Here is an 18,477-nt window from a genome sequence, read left to right on the forward strand (position 1 = left end):
GGGATCAGACCAATTTCCTTCTATCCACATTTCCCGATCTGCCGGTGGGAAAAATGTCTGCCGTTCGCAGCGCCCGGGCTGCCAATGTGCAGGCCCGTGGGTTTTCGACCACCTCGACCAACCTTCGAGCCGGACCGGAATCACCTCACTTTATCGAAATTCCCCGTATCATTCAGCCGAGCAATCCTATTAAGCCTAAGGTGAAGGGTACTCTTCCCGTGCCTCGCGAGATTTTCCCAGCTCGTCGCACCGATAAGCCGTCGCCGCAATACCTCGAAGCCGTGTCACCTGCGCGCACAACGAAGCCGAGCCGCTCAGCGGACAAGTTGGAACGTGGACAGCAGCTTTTCAATCAGAGAATGGCCGATCGCCGGAGAAGCCATCTCCGGGAGAGTCTGAGTGTTCTGCACCAACGGAAGCGCGCTGCAGAGAACACCGTCTTCAACCGAAGCAAGGCCAGCCAGGAACGCCGCCAGCGTATCCTCGATCAACCAGAGCCCGAAGATGAGCGTCTGACACGGCCGTCCGTTGTCGCCGCCATGCTTGCCCCGAACGATACATTCTTGCGAGACGCGAACCGTGACCAACGATTGGCTTTCTCTAAGGCTCGGCTCGAGGCCAAGCAGGCAGAGAAGCAAGCGCAACAACAGGATGATATCCACTCGCTTTACATGAATGCGCGCACTTTCATCACGACGGAGGAGCAGCTGTCTGCGGAGATCGACCGGGTTTTCCCCGACGGCTTGAACGATGCCTGGCGCAACGACCACCAGCCAGGCGAGAACGTCTGGAACCTTGGAACTCCCCAGACCGTGCAGTCCATTGTCAACGAGACCCGCAAGAGCGAGACTGCTCGCTGGGACGTCACCCAAGACCGAGTCAAGCAGCTTGGTGAGCAGATCACTGGTGGTAAGCTGTAATGGACGACCTCATATCATGTACAATATTTTAAGCCATCGCATTGTGTTACTTGACATCTGTATCTCTATTCAGCCCCGAGAGGTTATGAAATATATATCATTTGGACGATTTTCTGATTTCTACTGTTGTGGTCTGGTGTTTACAGCGCTCTTACCTAAGATTTGGGCCGGTGCGGACATCTCGGACGAAACCGACGAGTCAATAGTGAGGGCCGCCGGCCTAAGATAGGCAAACATCGCGAATGACAGTGTTTCTTTTCTGCGAATGATCCACCAGCGATCAGGCCTGCCACCACGAAGCTTAGCGCACCTGACGCTTTGAAGAAATGGGCTGCAAGGCTGGTCTCTGGCGACGGCTCGCCATTTATAGAGCCGCTGGGGCCCCTCCATCCGCAGAGGCAAAAACTGCACTACTATCGTCATGCCGACCAACAAGAGAAGCCCCAGTGGTACCAGAAAGAGATGGAAAGCATTAACCCCCAGGCCCAACGGCTCTTGGAGAATTACAGTGGTATTACACCAGCGGAGGTGCTCCCGCATGTTTTGAAGCTGGTAAGCTTTTTCCGCACTGCTTTCAAAAGAACTGCCTATCTAAATCGGTTCAGCGCGACGAGGCGTTTAAATTTCCATTATCCCTGCATTGGCCAGCTACGCTTTCTTTCTTTCAATCTCTCCGAGTCGCCCCATTATCCACGAGTAATCGAACGGCTCCGCAAAGATCCAGCGACCCGGTTTCTTGACGCCGGCTGCTGTTTCGGACAGGAGATTCGCTTCCTCGCAGACCAGGGAATCCTGGGAAAGCAGCTGTATGGGATTGACCTGGAACAAGCATTCCTCGCTTTGGGATACCAGCTCTTTCTTGACAAGGATCGTTTACAGGCGACGCTCATTGCCGGAGATATCCTCAGAAAAGGTGTTTGAAGCAGGCCAGTTATCTCAGGAGATCTCTGGAAAAATTGATATTAATTGTGCCAGCTCTCTCCTTCACCTGTGGGACTATGAGACGCAGTTGAAAGCCGCCGTGAGATTCGTTTCGCTGTGCCGTGATCAACCTGATGTCATGGTCGTCGGGCGACAGATGGGAAGTCTGTCAGGTGGGCACTACCCAATGTCGGGCGTGAAGGATGAATTCAATCATTATCGCAACAATGTGGAGACGATGAAGGGACTTTGGCGCGATGTTGAGGAAGCTACACAGACACGCTGGAAGGTAGAGGCGCAGCTCTACATGGGGGACGAGATCGAGAAGGTCATGAAGTCGCCTTTCGCGGACGGAAATGTCCATATGGTTCCTTGGTGCGCTACGCGACAATAAATCACATGCTCAGAATATATCTGTAAATTTTCTGGAATACAGTACGCTTGATGAATCCACTTTGTTTCGAAGACCGCTCAGATGTCAGTCAACGTCCACAGAGACCGAAGTCGGAAAATGAAAATAGATTCGGTTTTTTTGGAACTCCAAGCCATTGTCGATTTCGTATATGTAATCCACATCGTCACTATCTGCGAAAGTAAAGTCGCGCAGTCGATGGCTATCAGTGGGAGCTGGAGGAGGGTCATCGATCATCTGTCGGACGCAGCTGAGATCGTCTGGAAGCTTCATATCATGCTCCACCTCGATGATACGCTTGCCTGCCGTATACATAGCATCGAAATCCCAGAGAATCTCCCTTTTGCAGCACTTTTCTCTCATCAGGACAAGAGCCTTGATGCGCAGCGGCAGGTAGCGACACTTCATAGTGGTGAAGTATAGCTGCGGCGCGAAGCCCATTTCGAACATGAATTTGGGAGACTTGGACCAGAAGGGATCTTCTTCAGGAGGTGATTGTTCGGCGATCTCGACGATGCGCTCAAATTCATCCATATAAGCGTCGTATGCGGTCTCGTCATCCTCGAGAAAGCAATTTGTCCAGATCTTTGATGCTAGCCATCGCATTTCTAGGATGCGAGCTGTCGAGATGTATTTTGAGGTAGTTTCGGCTTGCTCCTTAAGTGGGAGAAAGGACACGAACCATGACTCCAGGTAAACATTCAAGCGTCGAATTTCCTTTGAGAAAAAGATTGGGGAATTTGATGTAGTCGATGGCCCAGCCTCACTAGTTCGATAATTGTCTCGCAAGCGGGCTAGTTTCACTGCATGATATCCCAGCCAGTCGATAGTCTCTTGAGCTTGCGCGAACGTCTGGAAAGGAGTGGAGGCCGATGGAGATCGGCCATTTGTGAGCAGAGGAAGTTGTTCAAGACATTCATTGGCGAACAGCGGCACGAAGCTCAAGTGTCGGAAGATAGACGCCAGTTCGGCATTGGGGCGAGATGAGTTCATGAGCAGAATTCCATGCCTGCAATGGCTGACAGCGGCCGCCTTATTGCCGCGAAGACATTCTATACAAGATAACAAGATGGAGACAATGATGGTCGTGTCGAGCTGGTCTGGATAATGTGCCTTGAGAGAGATAATTTCTTGTATGGCGCTGCTATAGTGTCGCATTGCAAAGCCTTCATCATATGGCAGCCGGAGTTGTGTGGCACCTTGGTTGAATTGTTCATAAAGCGCGCTGATGGTGATCACAGCATTCCGAGCAGCAGGTTCTTGATGGGCCAGTTGCGAGACTAGATGAGTCCAGAAAGACCGACCCAGCGGCCCTGAAAGAACAGGCGCGACCACATGTTGGAAGAAATCCAAGCTGCGACGGGATTTTTCGTCAGCCTCGGGTATTCTGGAAGGAATTACCAGCGACAACTCGCTGCGAGAAACGAGGTAATATCCGTCGCATTTCCGGCCCGTCGATTGACAGCGCTTGCAACACGGTCGTGTCTCATCGCATTTGACCCGACGGATTCTAGTGTGGGGATATAACTTTAGCCTCATGGTTGGCCTGAAACTAGGATGATGACGGGAGACATACTTGCACGTTGCACAGCCAGTGCGTACCCTTTGTAAGCCCTGGCGCCGAGTTCCCGTGTGAATGACCTGTTTCTGATCCATATTGCATCTCGAGGGAGGAGCCGTTAGAGCAAGTCTCGCGCTCAGCAGTGGAAATGAAGCAGATGGTGAGATTTATGAATTTAAGCCGACTTGAGGGGTCGGGGGCTGTGCAGTCCCGACTCTGAGGGTTACGCTGATGACATTGATTGCGCGCAGGGATATTCCGAAGCCGCATACGCAACGACCAGCGCTAGTTTGTGCATCCAGCCTCATGGCTCGCTGCACGGTGGGCCTTGGCTTCCGCGAATCGAGATCTTGCAAAAACGCCCGATTTGTCGATTTGAAATAGCAATATCTCAACTCCGAAGCCCGAGAGAAGATTTGGGAATGGGACCTTTATTGTGAGTACGACGGCTAAGCTGACGCGTGCGATGAGAGTCCGGCCTCTATTCGATTGCATTTTCCACCTCCTCGATTTCCCGGACGACGTGGGCGTCAAGGCCAGCAGCCCGGCCCTGCTTTTCCCGGCTGCTGCCGGGTTCTACGAGATGTGCCTCCTCCGCGTTTGATTCTGGTGTGAATTCAAGCTTTCGGTACTCGCAATTTTGATAACCGGTGCCTATCGAAAATATTCATGGTCAGCAAACTTCGCAACACATGTAATGCTTGCGAATCATCAACATACCCCGCTCTACGACATATCCTGTCCAGTCTTCAGTCAGGTAATGCAAGAATCCTCCGTGTGTGACGAGAACGATGTCCTTTTCTGGCCGACTCCAAATCCACTTTCGCAATTCGGCTGCGCGCCTCCGGACGGAAGTCAAGGTGGGGGCGTAAATCCCTTTCTTTTGACGTATTAGCTCTGGAGATAACGGTGAAGCGACTTCGCAAAATAATTCTTACCTTTGAGTTCCAGTCCTCTTTGACCAGAGTTGTGTCCAGATTCTCGACCTTCCAAGAAGGAGCCGCTTCGTGGATGAGTCTTGGGGCCGTTTCCCGGATGAAATCGACTTTATGGCCAATATCACAGTTCATTCCGCTGATCTCTTGCGCATTGGGTGTCAGGATAAAAGACACATTGCGCGCATCTAGTTCAGGCGCGAAGGCGTACGCGGCTGTCTGAATGGTCCGTTGCAGAGGCGAAGCAAGGATGAGTGAGATGTCCTGAGGAACTGGAAAGGCTTGTTGAAGCTCGAGGCATTGCTCTTTGCCTTTTGCTGTCAATAAGGGATCGCGCAGATGAGATGCATCCTGAGAAGCCAGTTAGCATGGTTCTCGCGGGGTTTGTAGGTGGTATCCGGAAACAAAGTACATTGACGTTGTGCTCGCCTTGGCCGTGGCGGATGACATAGAGAGTTGGTGGCATTGGAAGTTAGATTGATTCAAGCTAGCGGCGATGTGGTCTGCGATGAAGAGGAATGAAGAGAATGATGAAAAGTTTTCCATTCGCAATCATGCATCGCTAATGAGCTTCGGTGAACCCCCCACCATCAAAGCCGCGCTCAGAGTGCTCGGGATGATTGCCCTCGGAAATCCTGCCAAAAGACAAGGCGCCGCCCCGCCGTTCGGGAGGACTACCACTTTTGGACATGCGCAATTTCACTGCAACAGGAACTTCTCTCTGCTTGTTTGGAATGGAACTGCGAGTGCCAGAGTGGATTGGCACCCGAGTGTAGCAGCTCGGGTTACTTTTGTGCTGGGAATTCTTTTGCGGGCATCAACGACGAGTCAGGTCAAGATCTTTGAGAGGAATGGAAAGGTGTCGCAACCCGGTATATCGATGAGATTTCTCCGGAGAAGTACCGCGACTTCCTCGTGCCTGAAACTGTCATTGGATGTAAACGACGAGTGATGGATGCTGATTATCTTGCTTGCTTGCAACGGGAAAACGCGGAGCTAGTTTATGACGATCCGATTGCTCGAATCACCGAGAGTGGTGTGGAAACTAAGTCCGGTCGCGTGATTGATGCAGGATGTCATTGTGCTGGCGAAAGGGTTTGAGACTCAGAAACCGCGTTTCCCAATGACTGACTATTCGAGGCCAGAATGGACTGGGTATCTTTGAACGTGTGAGTTCTATTTTTCAACTGCTGGCAAGACCTTGGACTAACAGATTCAGTGGATGGAACTCAGAAATGGCTCTCCGGAGGCTTATTTCGGCAGTTGCTACTCTGAATTTCCAAACTTCTTCATCCTCTTCTGTCCAGACAAGTTGTCTGGACACCATTCAGTGATATATACCACTGAGTGCCAGTTCAACTTCATTTTGGGGGTTACCGATTATGAACGGTATCAATCGTTCGTTGCTCTTCAATGTCATCGGCTACGAGTACACGGACTTGGTGGCGGTGACTAGCGTTGCAGAGCGCAGAGATGTCGAGACCACAGACCAGAAAGCGAAAGGTTCGGTATATGGCAGTGGGTGCTCTTCCTGGTTCATCGACGAAAGGACGAGGCGAAATACGACCATGTATCCCGATTGGCAGTTGAAGTTCTGACCACGCAGCGTTTTCGTTCGTTGGCAAGACTTTCCTTACAAAAAGGCTGCAGTCAAGTCCCAGTCTTCGGCCCAGGTTTGGGGAAGGCTCAGTGGAATCTGCACCGCTGCGACTTTGATTGCAATTGGCGCCGCCCTTGGGTTTCGAGGTGTCCAGTATCTAGGGTACTCTGATAGGCTTTCTGCGATGTTCAGTTGGGGTACAATAATGTATGAAGCCAACTATTCTTTGATTAGAAGTTGACCAAAATTTAATCTTTTACACCAATGGGTTTCGCACTTTTTTCAATCATTTCGAGTTATACGAAGGGCGCTCGAATCGAATATCCTGTATATTAGTATAGTACATCCGAGATAGGTATGTCCATACAGTCTGATAATTCTAGACGGACATTCGCTGGTTTTATGTGAAGATAAGCTTGAGCTAGTCAAGACAGCCAAAGGCTATGCAAACTCGAAATTTTGGAAGACATCAAAGTGTGGTGCATATTTGTATGCGGCACGTGATCCCCGCAGGTGCGTGATCACACGTGGTGGGGAATGTACGGCAGAAGCCTCGCCGAACATGTTCCTCCGCATCAGCGACGACAGAAATCTCGCATTCCCACTGGGATACACTGATACTCTAGCTGTCTGCGGAATGATCTAGCGACAGCGTGGATTTTATGGCTTCCAAAGTCAAGCGCTCCTATACCGGCTGGTACGAGCCTTCCCGTCCGCTCCCCCCGAAGATACACATTAGCTGACATATCTTTCCAGCTTGACTTGCAAGAGTCGCAAGTTGAAATGCGACGAGGCGAAACCGTCATGTCGCCATTGCGTGAAGGCATCTCGTGAATGTACATATGGTGACCAACATATCTTTCGGAGCCAACCAATTCATTCGACGCCAAGGCGCAAACGAAAGGACAGGCGCAGTGTCCAGCAAGACGAGAGTCCTGTGTTTGAAGAGGGCCACACATGGCTCGAGGTTCCTTCAGAGTGTACGTGGAATTCACCTGGAATGGCTGGTAAATCCCAGCGTGCTCACATCGATTGACAGTGACCTTTGTTCAAATCGAAGATCCCTGGGCGCATGACAACGCGGGCGTTGAAAAATACCCCAGATATGTCTCTTATAGAGAGGACGACGTAAATGATGATGATCAAAATAACGACACAGATATTGGAGAGCAAACCAATTTCTCCAGCCATTATGCGACACCTGGCTTTGTTTCGATGCATGCTTCTCCCATTCCTTATGTGCCTTCGCTGGATACGCCCCACAAAAGTGCATCCCCCGCATACTCCGAGTCGGCAAATCATTCCGAGTTCGATATTTTCGACAAAGTGGTGATTTCATATCTCGTACGGCACTTCAAAGAGGGTCCAGGCCAATGGTGCGTCTTACAGCTTGAGAAAGAGTTAAGCAGTTGTTAATGATCACCCAGGATGGATCTTTTCGATACCACCGCCTACTTCTCCTCGAAAGTCCCAGTGCTCGCCGCAACAAAGCCCCTACTGAAATCTGCAGTATGTGCTCTTTCAGCGAAGCATTTGAGGCATATTTGTCACGCCGCGAATCAGACCGGAGAGAGCCCAAATTCCTTGTCGAACTATTCCAGACTGCCTCTCCGGAATGAGGATATGTGGCAATATCATTCAGCCAAGCAATATGACCAGGCACTGCGAAGTCTCAAGACTGCCATCGACTTGGGAACGTACGACAACAGCCCCTCAAACAAAGAAGAGATGCTAGCCGCTGTCGCAATTCTTTGCGCATTCGAGCTGATGGATGCTCCTGGTAGTGCATGGCGGGCTCATCTCAGTGCACTCCCACTTTTCAGCGACGGGGATATGTCATTAACTGATAATTCCACCATTATTATCCCCCGAACCTCTATCAAAGGACCAATATTCTGGAGTCTGGCGAGACAGGACTTATTGTGCGCCTGTAAGAGAGATTTGTGACAACCTTACAGAACCAGACTTTGCTTAAACTGACTCCAATTGCTTAGTTATAAGCGAGACTCAAACGAGGCTGGACCTGAAAGACATGAGGCTGTGGCAAAATGCTGGCGTAGTTACCGACGAGCACGGCACGCTGCTCTCGAGTAACCCCCAAAATATCATGGACATCCAGGATTCCTCCGGATTCGAAGAAGATACCAAAGCCAACGAGCTCACCTGGATACTGGGTAAAATCGCCAACCATCTCACTGCCGGAGACGCTTTGATTCCTGATGAAAACGAATTACCTCGAGGCCAACGACCTTCAATAGGCCTGACCCAAGAGCATCTTTCAGACAGGTGGAATCTACTCATGGCCGAGTTGGAAAATTGGTACGGGTCGCTTCCTCCGATCTTTCGGGTGACGGCTCGTACACGCGAGCTGGGCCAGCCCAATCCTCGGCTCAAATTGAGCTTTAGAACATTCGAGCAAATTTGGTTCGACTTGCCCATCTGTGCAGCAACGGTGCAGAGTTATCACCAGGCAAAGATCCTGATGTATGCCAATGAACCGCAAGAGTCTACGGCTATACGGTCTACCGTTTCGTCGAGGCTGAGATCATACCGCCATGCTCTAAGTGAAGCCATATACCATGCCAGACAAATCTGTGGGATCAGCCTGGCAAATTCAACAGATTCCGTCCGAATCAATTCTGTGCAGGCTTTGTTTGTTGCAGGACAGGTGTTTGAAGATCAACAAGAACAGGACGGAGTGATTGAATTGCTTGTTGGGATTGAAAGAGATCTCGGGTGGACCACGAAATACCACGTTTCGAAATTGACCGATGAATGGGCGAGGGGCAGGTCGGATAATCATGCTGATCGTGTTGAGAGAACTCATCACCAAAGGTGGGGATTTTAATAGCCGTCGGAAAATTCCAAGGTTTATCACACTGCTGTTTATAGGTCTCGGAATCGGAGACCATCTCCGGTAGTTTTCCCTCGATTCATTGCGTCTAATGCCTGTGGTGGCATTTCCTCGAAAATAGAAAAACGTGAAATGTCTGGAATGGTGAGGGTTTACTTTTCTTTGACTGTTCTGCTGGTTAGTGGATCTTGAGGTGACCCGGCGACAAAGGCCTGGAAGACCCTTGGGGAATCAGGCCAGTTACCTAAGCCATATCAACTCCCAAGTGCTCGAGACTTCTCAAATGTCCCGCGTCATTGTATCCGTGGACCTAGATCTATGCCTACGTAGTGTCGGGTATATTCTACGGAACATTCACTGAATCCCAACGGCGATCATCGCCGTGTTTAGGGGACTATTGTCGCCCAGCCGCACGGGGTAGTGTACTCTCGCCCATCGTGTTTTACCCATTGGAGCCTGAGAATAATTATGATGTCTCTGATCAGTCAGACTGATCAGACGAATTGACTTGGGGACTGCGACAGCAAGGCCCTGGGCTTCATCGAATCATCTGATGCCCATAGTCCTGCACGACTCCTCGGGTTGAACATCTTTTCTGTTTTTCTCATCTCCACCTCCCCGCCATGGATCTCGGGACAGTTTCCGCTCCGGAACCCATGGCCAAGCCAGGCATTTGGAGCCCCGCTGTCCAGCAAGGGAAATTAGCCGAGCCGATCCAAATTTGGACTAGAACGGAGACATTTAAAAGTCAAGAAAAAGACAGCGAGAAGGTAAATTGAATGATCCATCAAATATTTCTGTGCTCAGATCCAATCAACTGACAAAATGGGCTACCCGGACACCTTCGAAGGCTTTATGGTCACCTCGCATGCCAAGTGGAGTGACTTTGTAAAGCAAGAGGTAACTACAACTCCCTCCTTGTACATGATGAACAGTTGTCTGATTCCAGTTCAAGTTCAAACCAAAGCCATTAGGCACTAGAGATGTGGAAATTTCAATTGAGGCCTGCGGTGTGTGTGGAAGTGATGTGCACACTATCACAGGCGGCTGGGGCGAGGCCAAGCTTCCCGTCTGCGTCGGCCACGAAGTTGTTGGCAAGGTTGTAAACGTCGGTCCTCAAGCATCGACCGTGAAAATTGGAGACCGCGTAGGTGTTGGAGCTCAGGTCTGGGCTTGCCTCGAGTGCGATGTCTGCAAGTCCGGCAATGAGAACTATTGCCCTCAGCAAGTCGGTACGTCTGACGGTACGCACTGATAGGATGCAAAGACTAACTGCTTCGTCAGACACATACAACTGCTACTATCCCGACAATACAATGGCTTATGGCGGATATGCTAGTCACATCCGGGCTCATGAATATTTCGTCTTTGCTATCCCCGACAACATTGAATCTAGCCTTGCCGCACCTATGTTGTGCGCGGGTATTACCTCCTACAGTCCACTTTCTCGTGCAAAGATCGGACCCGGCAAGCGCGTTGGTGTTGTCGGAATGTAAGTTTCTGCCATGCTCGACGCGAGAATCTCAAACTAATTTGAAAATAGTGGTGGCCTGGGCCATTTCGGTATATTGTTTGCGGCTGCTATGGGAGCGGAGGTCTACGCCATTTCGCACTCCCCGAAGAAGGAAGCCGACGCAAAGGCCCTGGGTGCCAAGGGCTTCATATCAACTAAGTCGGAGGGATGGAACGAACCCTGGAAGTTCAGCTTCGACTTCATCCTGAACACAACCGATGCTACCGACCGTTTTGACATTACTGCCTACTTCAGCACTTTGAAGATCAATGGCACATTCCACACTGTTGGAATTTCGGATAAGGGGTTTCCTCCACTGAAGACACAGGATATGATGGGGACCGGCTGTTCCATTTCTGCTAGCCATATTGGCAGCAGGGAAGAGGTTCAGGAGATGTTGAAACTGGCTAGCTCTCAAAAAATCAAGAGGTGAGTGAGAGTCTTCACTTGAGAGCTTATCATCTAACTAACCATATTACCAGTTGGGTGGAGACGATTGATATCAGCCAAGAGGGATGCAAGGCTGCCGTGGAGAAGGTTTACAACGGCGATGCCAGATACCGCGTCACCCTCATTGGCTACGATAAGGTCTTTGGCAAGAGAGTCTGAAAAGGCTAGCCTAGAACTGAATTTGGGCGATGTTTGTTGATACCTATGTGAGACGAAACCAGATGAGGAGTTCAGTTAGACTGGATGAAAGGCATGAATGTTTTGAAGGTTATTTTGATTGAGGAGCAGTGGGATGGGCCGGATCATGAGAGAATAGATCTAGGTGACAATAGCGAGGCGTATTGGAGCTGACAGTCTTGAGGTTCCTAGTTATACTTAGAGCAGTTTGAAAGAGTCGAAAACAGTCTTTGTTGAAATCGAACAAGGCTCATTTTTCTGTGCTCTTTTGTTTGTATTGTAAGGAAATATGGTTGAAGCCTTGGACAAAGCCACTCATTGTACTGATCTTACTATAACTACTCGACATCTTGAGATAACGGGCCATCGATTCGACTATACCCTCGAGTCGCCAATACCATGGATACAGAGCACCAGTCCCTAAACTGCCCTATGATCAACTATACCTCGACCAGACAACACCATGTTTTACGACTTTCTAGCTAACGGCTTCCAAATCTGTTGGCACTACTGAAAGAGAGCGAGATAGGATAGTGGGGCCGGGTTCAGAGCATCGATATGCAATATATGTTGAAAAAGGTGCTGCCTTACCAAATGCTATCCACCATTGGTTTCACATTGCTTGTATTAGACAGTGCCTGTTGCGCCTAGGTGATGCAGACATGGAGAGGAATTTCCCGGTCTGCCCCGTTAAGTTCAACCTGGATTCTTGATAAAATCTTCGTTTTTTCTGTCTTGTTCCCCAGGTAGCGCTAGTTTTCTAATCAAATTTGTTCAACTTATACCTAAATTTCAGGTAGTTCTTGCGTAGTATACAGTAATCCCTCAAGTCTTACTTAACTGCCGGTCTATTTCAAGGCCAGCACCACGATCGAGGTGTACGTTGCAGCGACGTAAGAGTGAATCTGCTCCACTCGTAATCCAGCAGCATCGGCTAGAAGTTCCCACTGTCGTCTGGTCCTTTCCTTTCCACCACATGAAATCATCAAGGCAAGATCGGCCATAGTGCCCTGCCAAACAGCTTCAGTATCCGGTAGAACGGTATCATCGATCAGAACGCGCGAGTCAGTGGACATGGCCTCGGCAACATTGCGGAGGATCTTGGTTGCGTCGTTGTCCGGCCAGTCGTGAAGAACTCGGCGAAGGTAGTAGAATTTGGCACCTGTTGAGATCATGGATCAGCACAACTACTTGGTAAGAGATTCAAAGTTAGAGTACTCACCAACGAGTGGTTGCTTTTGGAAAAAGTCATAGGCCTCAACTTTGACGCCCTCAATTGCCAAATTTTCCACTGTTGTGGGGAGATCTTGTAGAACCAAACGGCCCAAAACGTTGGGGTATTTTTGACCAAGTTGAATGCTCTGATGGCCGTGTCCACCTCCAATATCGACAAGGAAGGTTCTCTCTGAAGACTGGGCTGCAGTGGATGGCAGCTTCTTTATCTCGGACTCGAGAAGGTCAAATCCCTCGGTCCATTCGGATCCCTCGATGGACGTCATTGCCTTTTGGAAGGGTGTGAAGTGTTCGGGGTGCTGGATCAGCCAATCGAAGCAGCTGAGGTTCGTATTAAAGGCCTTGTGGAATGGAATGTATTTGTTGCTTGTGACGTCTTGGTACTTGGTCTCCTTGAAGAAGTCGGGCATCACACGCATGATAACAGCGTGGAAGTCAAATCTGTCGTGGACGTAGATATTTTGAGCAATAGTCCTAAAAGGAAACAAAAAAATGACTCTTACCCGTGGAGCACCATGGCCTCGCCTTTTTCACTGGCGAAAACGTGCGTGGTTTTGTTCGCTTCGTATTGATTGACCCCGGCTTCCATGATCATGTTGGTGGAAGCCAGATAGCGAAGAATCCTCGCTGTTGACGGTCAGCGGAAAAGTTCAAGACGCATGGTAATATCGAGAGAGGCTACCTAGAAGGTCAGGAGACGCCCCAGAGGCCTCGGCGATCTTATTGACGGACAAAGATTCGCTGCTCTTTGCAAGTATACCAAACAGTCCGAGGTCGGTCGACATGCGAACGACAGAAACACCCAAAGTCTAGAAATGTCAGATTGGGCCGTCGTAAAATAGAATGTAAACCTAAGAAGACTTACCGAATTTACAAGCTCAAACAAGACCTCGATGGGGCTTTGGAGCTCGACTTGCGTTTGTCGCAGAGCCCGCTGGATCTCCAGCCGGCCGGCTTCGCCGGTAGACTGGGCCAAGGAGTGGATTTGGGAAACGATGGAATCCATTTCGAAGATGAATGCTAGTAAAATCAAGTTTATTGTATGAGATGATTGTTGATGACGACCGTCGACCCTGCTGCTGACCAGGTCCTTTATAGTGGCTTGACTGCAGTGTACGTACCTGATAGTTTCCGGACTCCGCGGAAGTTCCGCGGACTTCACCCCCACGCATAGCAATGCGCCTGCCACCAACCAGCTTCCCACGACGACAATGCATGCGCTCGTTGCACGGATTTAACGGTTACGCCTAGCACGATGCGAGTCGAGAAGAATCGATCGAGATCCTCGCGGTCGCGCCCGGTTTCCTGCCATTTCTGCCGGTCGCGTAAGCTGCGGTGCAGCCGGCAGTTCCCCTGCACCAACTGCACCAGCCGGGGCGTTCCATGTCGCCAGGATGATGAATTAACGGCAGCAACGGACCGTTCAGAAGAGGCACCGCCGTCGTCTTCGAAGTCATTCGAGTCGGATGTATTGGCACGCCTGCGTCGGCTAGAGGAGGTAGTGATCGGGCACCGCGGCTCTCCAGCCTCGAATCAAACTGGCTCTCCGCCGTCGCATGCCTTGTTTGCACAGAAACTGATTAAATCCCGCGTGGAGAGCACTCATAGGTCTCCGGAGAGCGATGTAGGCTGGTTGGAAGAAGCTATCACCCAGCCTAGCTCCACTGTACGTGCTTTCCGAAGGTGGGCCCGCGTATGTGCACTTCTAACATCACCGATGCTAGCATACTCTTCTCCCATATGATATGGAGCTCAAAGCTTGCCCGATTGACAGTGCTGCTGCCGATGGCCCGAACACCAACCAAAGCACCGCGACTAGATGCTGCTGGCTGCCATTGCACGAGGAATCGAGGCAAATCGTCGACAAGTACCTTACCGACATAACGCATTTACACCATGTGGTCCATGCCCCGTCCGTACGGGCAGCCGTGGATGATATCTACTCATGTCTAGATCGGAAAGACCCGATCAAGCTGGGATACGCTGCGCTTCTGTTGGCTATCATCTCTAGCACGACCTTCTTCTGGACAGAGCGCGACATAGACCGACCGTTATTTTCCTCGGTGGAAGAGGCCAACGAGCAGACGCCAAAATGGCTGAGGCGAACACTGGAATTGCTGGAATACTCTCGCCGCGCAGGCGCGGATTCAATTGAGGATGTACAGGCGTCTATCATCATTGGCTATCTGATCTGCAATATTGTGGGTATCACATCTCAGGCACACTTCTGGTTCGGGTCCGCGACATCTATAGCCAGGCAATTGTCTCTCCATCGAATAGACCATCCAGAGAATGGAGACTTGGACGTCCCCAAGCCGGAATCTGTTGAAGCCGAGGTGGCTAGGAGGGTGTGGTGGAATCTCGTCGGGACTGATTGGTATCTCCACAATCCATTCTGCAAACAAAACAGTGAAATCGGACAGCTTCTTACTGTTTTTATAGGCAATTTTCCCAATTCGCAGGTCCCCAGAAAGGTGTATATACGATCCATCCCCGGCAAATGGCGACAAGAAAACCACTCAATATGAACGATGAGGACCTTTTCGATGGCATGGGAGCAGTCGGCCAGTCGATCGATCAACCAACGTCCATGTCGTATTGCCTTCAAAGAATTCGGCTTGGAGAGCTGTGCCGCGAGCTCACAGATAGCGAACCTTTTGCGACAATGGGCACCACAACCCCGGACTACCAGAGGATCAAGGATATTGATTCGAAAATGAGCGAGTTCGTCAACAGTCTTCCCCGTTCTTTTCCCTGGACTACCAAACCGGCGAGTTATCAGGCACAGACCCACGCAAATCAACCTCAATCACCGTTCAACGATATGTTCTCAACTCCCTCGTTCATACACAACGGTGCCGACTACATCTGCCGTACTTGACTCGCAGTGCTACAGACCCGAAATACTCCTACTCGCGAGACGCTTGCCTCGAGGCAGCACGCATGGTAATTCGTACGGAACGACAACTCTCCACAGAGTCGCTGCCATTTGTCTTAATGCGCCTCAAATCCTCTGGTATCTTGCACTGCGTGTGCATGGCTATCATCGTCCTCTTGATGGACCTCTGCCTGAGCAAGAGTGCCCGGGTAGAGGATGACCGGGTGCGCCGAATGGAGATCTTCGACGCCTTTGGTATTTTGGAAGAGGCGAAAGACCAGTCACCCTTCGCTGAGAGAATCCTGGAATCGTTCTACTCTATCTTACGGCGTTACAATATTCCCTTTGTCTCTGCTGACATACAACCGACTTCGCGGTTCAAAGGCAATTCCAAAATTCAAACAGCTCTTGCCGCTGAGCCGCCAGCGTTTCCTGCCGGAGAACCTGATCCAGGCAGTGAAGGGCAGATATTTGACATGGCTATTCCATTTTTTGATTTGAGCTGGGAGACATTGGACACTAGTGTGGATCTGACTGCTCTTGATTGGGATACCCTGTTCCAAGAGTTGGATCCTTCGTTTGTGACAATGTAATCTACATTAAGGAGATGGCAGCACTCGTATCTCTATATTCCTTTCCTTTCAAACATAAGACATAGAGTCACTGGAGTCTGGCATTTCGATCCGGAGCCAAGCCATACGGAAACCACTACGAGTCCATACAAGCCTTATATTACGGAGGACAATATGCTGATAGGATACAATAAGGATGTGGTCAGGACGAGAGGCCATTTGTGTTTGGACTCCGGGTCCATAATCATAATCTTGATCGCAATACGCTCCAGGCCGATTGCGAGTGTGCCCCAGGTTGATGTAGGTGCAACGTCCATGCAGTACCTCGGGTCAAGAGCCAGGTTTGCACGGCGGAATGGCCTGCCTTCGAGTAAATCAGTCGCTGTTGCCATGTTCACCATCTGCTCCATCTCTTTCCAGTTGTTCCAAAGAGGATGATACCCGCCCTAGTTATGGTGGCGATAATGGAATCACCGCTCCAGATCGAAGATGTTGACCGTTCCAGAGGGGTACACGCACACTTCGCCTGGCTTCTCCAGAGCGCGTCTCTGCTTCCATAGATCGACCTCGATGTCGCCGATGGTCGAATCCACTTCATTCCTTTCATTGACCAGTTTTGCTTCACTTTCAGGGTCGAATGCAGTATGCATGCAATATCACATTTACCCTTCATCTTCGCCGTCCTCGTCGGACGAACTGCTCGCATAATGATTCAGGTATTCATAAAAAAGACCGAATATCAAGCCCGGACGCGACAACGTCCCCTCGGTGATATTCCTCCACCAGCATTTCAAAAAAGCCCTAAACCTCCTCCTACAGAGGAAGAAATGGCGACTCTACCAGATCATAAAGAATTTTTCTTGAATTATCCAGATGTTAGTTAACAACTCAAAACCCCTCCATTAGTCATCACCAACGCCACCTGGCGGAATCCCAGTTTACAGTCCACCCAAAGCTGACTTGGCAGTGACACGCCAGAAACTTTGAAGACGAATAAGAGGTCCTGAAGTTACGTAAGTAGCTTTGGCTAGTTAATTTCCCTGGACTTCCACCATCTTGAGCTTTGAAGGGCCGTTTTTGGTGACATGCTCATGGATCTGGAAATCAGGTTTCGGATGCCTTGGATGATTACAATTTTATTATTTAAACCGTTCGAAGCGCACGCTCAAGCAGGCTCATTGTGTACTGATGCAGACCCTTTCTGCCATTAAGCGCAACCAATTTATCACTCAGCATGGAACCGAACAAAATCTATGACCTTGTTCAAGCTCATTATGGTGAGCTTGCTTCCAAGGAGCATACACGTGCCGAGGAGAATGTGGCGAAAGCCTTTGGATATAAAGCATCAGATTTGAGCTCTATTCCACTAGATGCAAACCTCGGAGTGAGCTGTGGGAATCCTGTTGCTCTTGCCAACTTACGAAAGGTGAGTGTTTGGACGCTGAGATAGAATAATTTGCTGTCTAATAGTTTATGTCTCACCATTCTTCCAGGGCGAAATAGTGATCGACTTGGGTAGTGGTGGGGGCATTGATGTCTTACTAGCAGCCCAAAAGGTTGGGCCGAAGGGAAAAGCAATTGGCGTGGACATGACGAAGGTAAGTCAGTTCTATGAGCCAATACACCTCGGTACGAACATCTAAGTGAAAATTTCCCGATAGAGCATGCTCGAGTTAGCTCGGAAGAACGCAGAGAAAGCGGATGCATCCAATGTATCCTTTGTCGAGGCCTCCATTACTTCCGTTCCTCTTCCAGATTCCACAGCTAGCTGCATTATCAGTAATTGTGTTGTGAATCTGGTCCCTGCTGCCGACAAGTATCTAGCCTTCAACGAGATGTTTCGCTTGTTGACACCGGGCGGTCGTGTTGCTATTAGTGATATACTCATTCGAAAACAGCTCCCTGAAGAGATAGCAAAAGACCTGTCTCTTTATGTTGGATGTATTGCGGGCGCTAGTTATGTTTATGAGTATGAGGAATACCTACACAATGCGGGATTCAAAGGCGCGTATCGTGCTTTTTTCCCTAAAATTCAGTCCAGGGCAAGCTAACAATTTCCCAGACGTGCTAATTGTGGATACTCAAAAGGACCTTAACATTTACAAAGGTATATTTCAAGACCAACCGGGCCAGAAGTGTACGTGTTGTCAATCTGAGACCGTCCCGGGTGGGAACACATCAAAGTTAGTTGAGCTCACTGAAGAGGAGGTAAAGGAACTCGACTTTAATGAATGGGCTGGTAAGTCTCTTGCGACCTAATTTATATTTTTCAGAGCTAACACTGAACGTCTCAGGCTCGTTCGAGATCTATGCACTCAAACCGTAGAAGATGGGCACTCTATGTGACATATCTGTTGAGCTCATCAAATAATATTCAGTATTTGATACCAGGGATTGAATTGACCATAGCAATTTCCTTTTTATCGTAATGTATATTTACCGCATAACGGA

At 49.8% G+C, this 18,477-nt stretch overlaps 12 protein-coding genes across 12 annotated transcripts; 8 read left to right on the forward strand and 4 right to left on the reverse strand.

The window, feature by feature from the left end:
- Positions 1–53: 53 nt before the first annotated feature.
- On the forward strand, positions 54–920 carry N7532_009494 (uncharacterized protein; the record flags this gene model as incomplete). Its single annotated transcript, XM_056621985.1, has 1 exon — positions 54–920. One exon carries the CDS (start codon positions 54–56, stop codon positions 918–920), a length of 867 nt encoding a protein of 288 aa, XP_056472791.1.
- A 285-nt stretch (positions 921–1,205) lies between these two features.
- On the forward strand, positions 1,206–2,235 carry N7532_009495 (uncharacterized protein; the record flags this gene model as incomplete). Its single annotated transcript, XM_056621986.1, is given in 2 exon segments — positions 1,206–1,833; positions 1,847–2,235. Coding segments are annotated over 2 exon segments (1,017 nt in total), but the record flags the coding sequence as incomplete, so codon positions are not given.
- An 84-nt stretch (positions 2,236–2,319) lies between these two features.
- Positions 2,320–3,792, reverse strand: N7532_009496 (Zn(II)2Cys6 transcription factor; the record flags this gene model as incomplete). The annotated part of the gene is made up of 1 exon (XM_056621987.1): positions 2,320–3,792. One exon carries the CDS (start codon positions 3,790–3,792, stop codon positions 2,320–2,322), a length of 1,473 nt encoding a protein of 490 aa, XP_056472793.1.
- Positions 3,793–4,295: 503 nt separating this feature from the next.
- Positions 4,296–5,215, reverse strand: N7532_009497 (histidine phosphatase family protein; the record flags this gene model as incomplete). The annotated part of the gene is made up of 4 exons (XM_056621988.1): positions 4,296–4,468; positions 4,535–4,694; positions 4,753–5,100; positions 5,162–5,215. 4 exons carry the CDS (start codon positions 5,213–5,215, stop codon positions 4,296–4,298), a joined length of 735 nt encoding a protein of 244 aa, XP_056472794.1.
- Positions 5,216–6,131: 916 nt separating this feature from the next.
- N7532_009498 (Baeyer-Villiger monooxygenase) lies at positions 6,132–6,347 on the forward strand (the record flags this gene model as incomplete). Its single annotated transcript, XM_056621989.1, has 1 exon — positions 6,132–6,347. The coding sequence occupies one exon, from the start codon at positions 6,132–6,134 to the stop codon at positions 6,345–6,347; it is 216 nt and encodes a 71-aa protein (XP_056472795.1).
- Positions 6,348–7,011: 664 nt separating this feature from the next.
- Positions 7,012–7,765, forward strand: N7532_009499 (Zn(II)2Cys6 transcription factor domain-containing protein; the record flags this gene model as incomplete). Its single annotated transcript, XM_056621990.1, has 3 exons — positions 7,012–7,046; positions 7,106–7,329; positions 7,389–7,765. The coding sequence occupies 3 exons, from the start codon at positions 7,012–7,014 to the stop codon at positions 7,763–7,765; spliced, it is 636 nt and encodes a 211-aa protein (XP_056472796.1).
- Positions 7,766–7,777: 12 nt separating this feature from the next.
- N7532_009500 (uncharacterized protein) lies at positions 7,778–9,197 on the forward strand (the record flags this gene model as incomplete). The annotated part of the gene is made up of 2 exons (XM_056621991.1): positions 7,778–8,279; positions 8,344–9,197. The coding sequence occupies 2 exons, from the start codon at positions 7,778–7,780 to the stop codon at positions 9,195–9,197; spliced, it is 1,356 nt and encodes a 451-aa protein (XP_056472797.1).
- An 831-nt stretch (positions 9,198–10,028) lies between these two features.
- On the forward strand, positions 10,029–11,325 carry N7532_009501 (NAD(P)-dependent alcohol dehydrogenase; the record flags this gene model as incomplete). Its single annotated transcript, XM_056621992.1, has 5 exons — positions 10,029–10,103; positions 10,159–10,435; positions 10,488–10,695; positions 10,747–11,145; positions 11,199–11,325. 5 exons carry the CDS (start codon positions 10,029–10,031, stop codon positions 11,323–11,325), a joined length of 1,086 nt encoding a protein of 361 aa, XP_056472798.1.
- An 866-nt stretch (positions 11,326–12,191) lies between these two features.
- N7532_009502 (uncharacterized protein) lies at positions 12,192–13,582 on the reverse strand (the record flags this gene model as incomplete). Its single annotated transcript, XM_056621993.1, has 5 exons — positions 12,192–12,505; positions 12,566–13,017; positions 13,080–13,203; positions 13,259–13,385; positions 13,442–13,582. The coding sequence occupies 5 exons, from the start codon at positions 13,580–13,582 to the stop codon at positions 12,192–12,194; spliced, it is 1,158 nt and encodes a 385-aa protein (XP_056472799.1).
- N7532_009503 (fungal specific transcription factor domain-containing protein) lies at positions 13,470–16,047 on the forward strand (the record flags this gene model as incomplete). Its single annotated transcript, XM_056621994.1, has 7 exons — positions 13,470–13,616; positions 13,675–13,689; positions 13,828–13,901; positions 13,948–14,242; positions 14,301–14,953; positions 15,019–15,300; positions 15,465–16,047. The coding sequence occupies 7 exons, from the start codon at positions 13,470–13,472 to the stop codon at positions 16,045–16,047; spliced, it is 2,049 nt and encodes a 682-aa protein (XP_056472800.1).
- A 449-nt stretch (positions 16,048–16,496) lies between these two features.
- N7532_009504 (uncharacterized protein) lies at positions 16,497–16,676 on the reverse strand (the record flags this gene model as incomplete). The annotated part of the gene is made up of 1 exon (XM_056621995.1): positions 16,497–16,676. One exon carries the CDS (start codon positions 16,674–16,676, stop codon positions 16,497–16,499), a length of 180 nt encoding a protein of 59 aa, XP_056472801.1.
- Positions 16,677–17,260: 584 nt separating this feature from the next.
- On the forward strand, positions 17,261–18,352 carry N7532_009505 (uncharacterized protein; the record flags this gene model as incomplete). Its single annotated transcript, XM_056621996.1, has 6 exons — positions 17,261–17,452; positions 17,520–17,624; positions 17,688–18,039; positions 18,089–18,163; positions 18,215–18,265; positions 18,321–18,352. The coding sequence occupies 6 exons, from the start codon at positions 17,261–17,263 to the stop codon at positions 18,350–18,352; spliced, it is 807 nt and encodes a 268-aa protein (XP_056472802.1).
- Positions 18,353–18,477: the final 125 nt, after the last annotated feature.

The sequence above is a fragment of the Penicillium argentinense genome (assembly GCF_028826775.1).
Source record: "Penicillium argentinense strain IBT 30761 chromosome Unknown utg000009l_segment0_segment0, whole genome shotgun sequence".
In the NCBI taxonomy this organism is placed as follows: Eukaryota; Fungi; Ascomycota; class Eurotiomycetes; order Eurotiales; family Aspergillaceae; genus Penicillium; species Penicillium argentinense.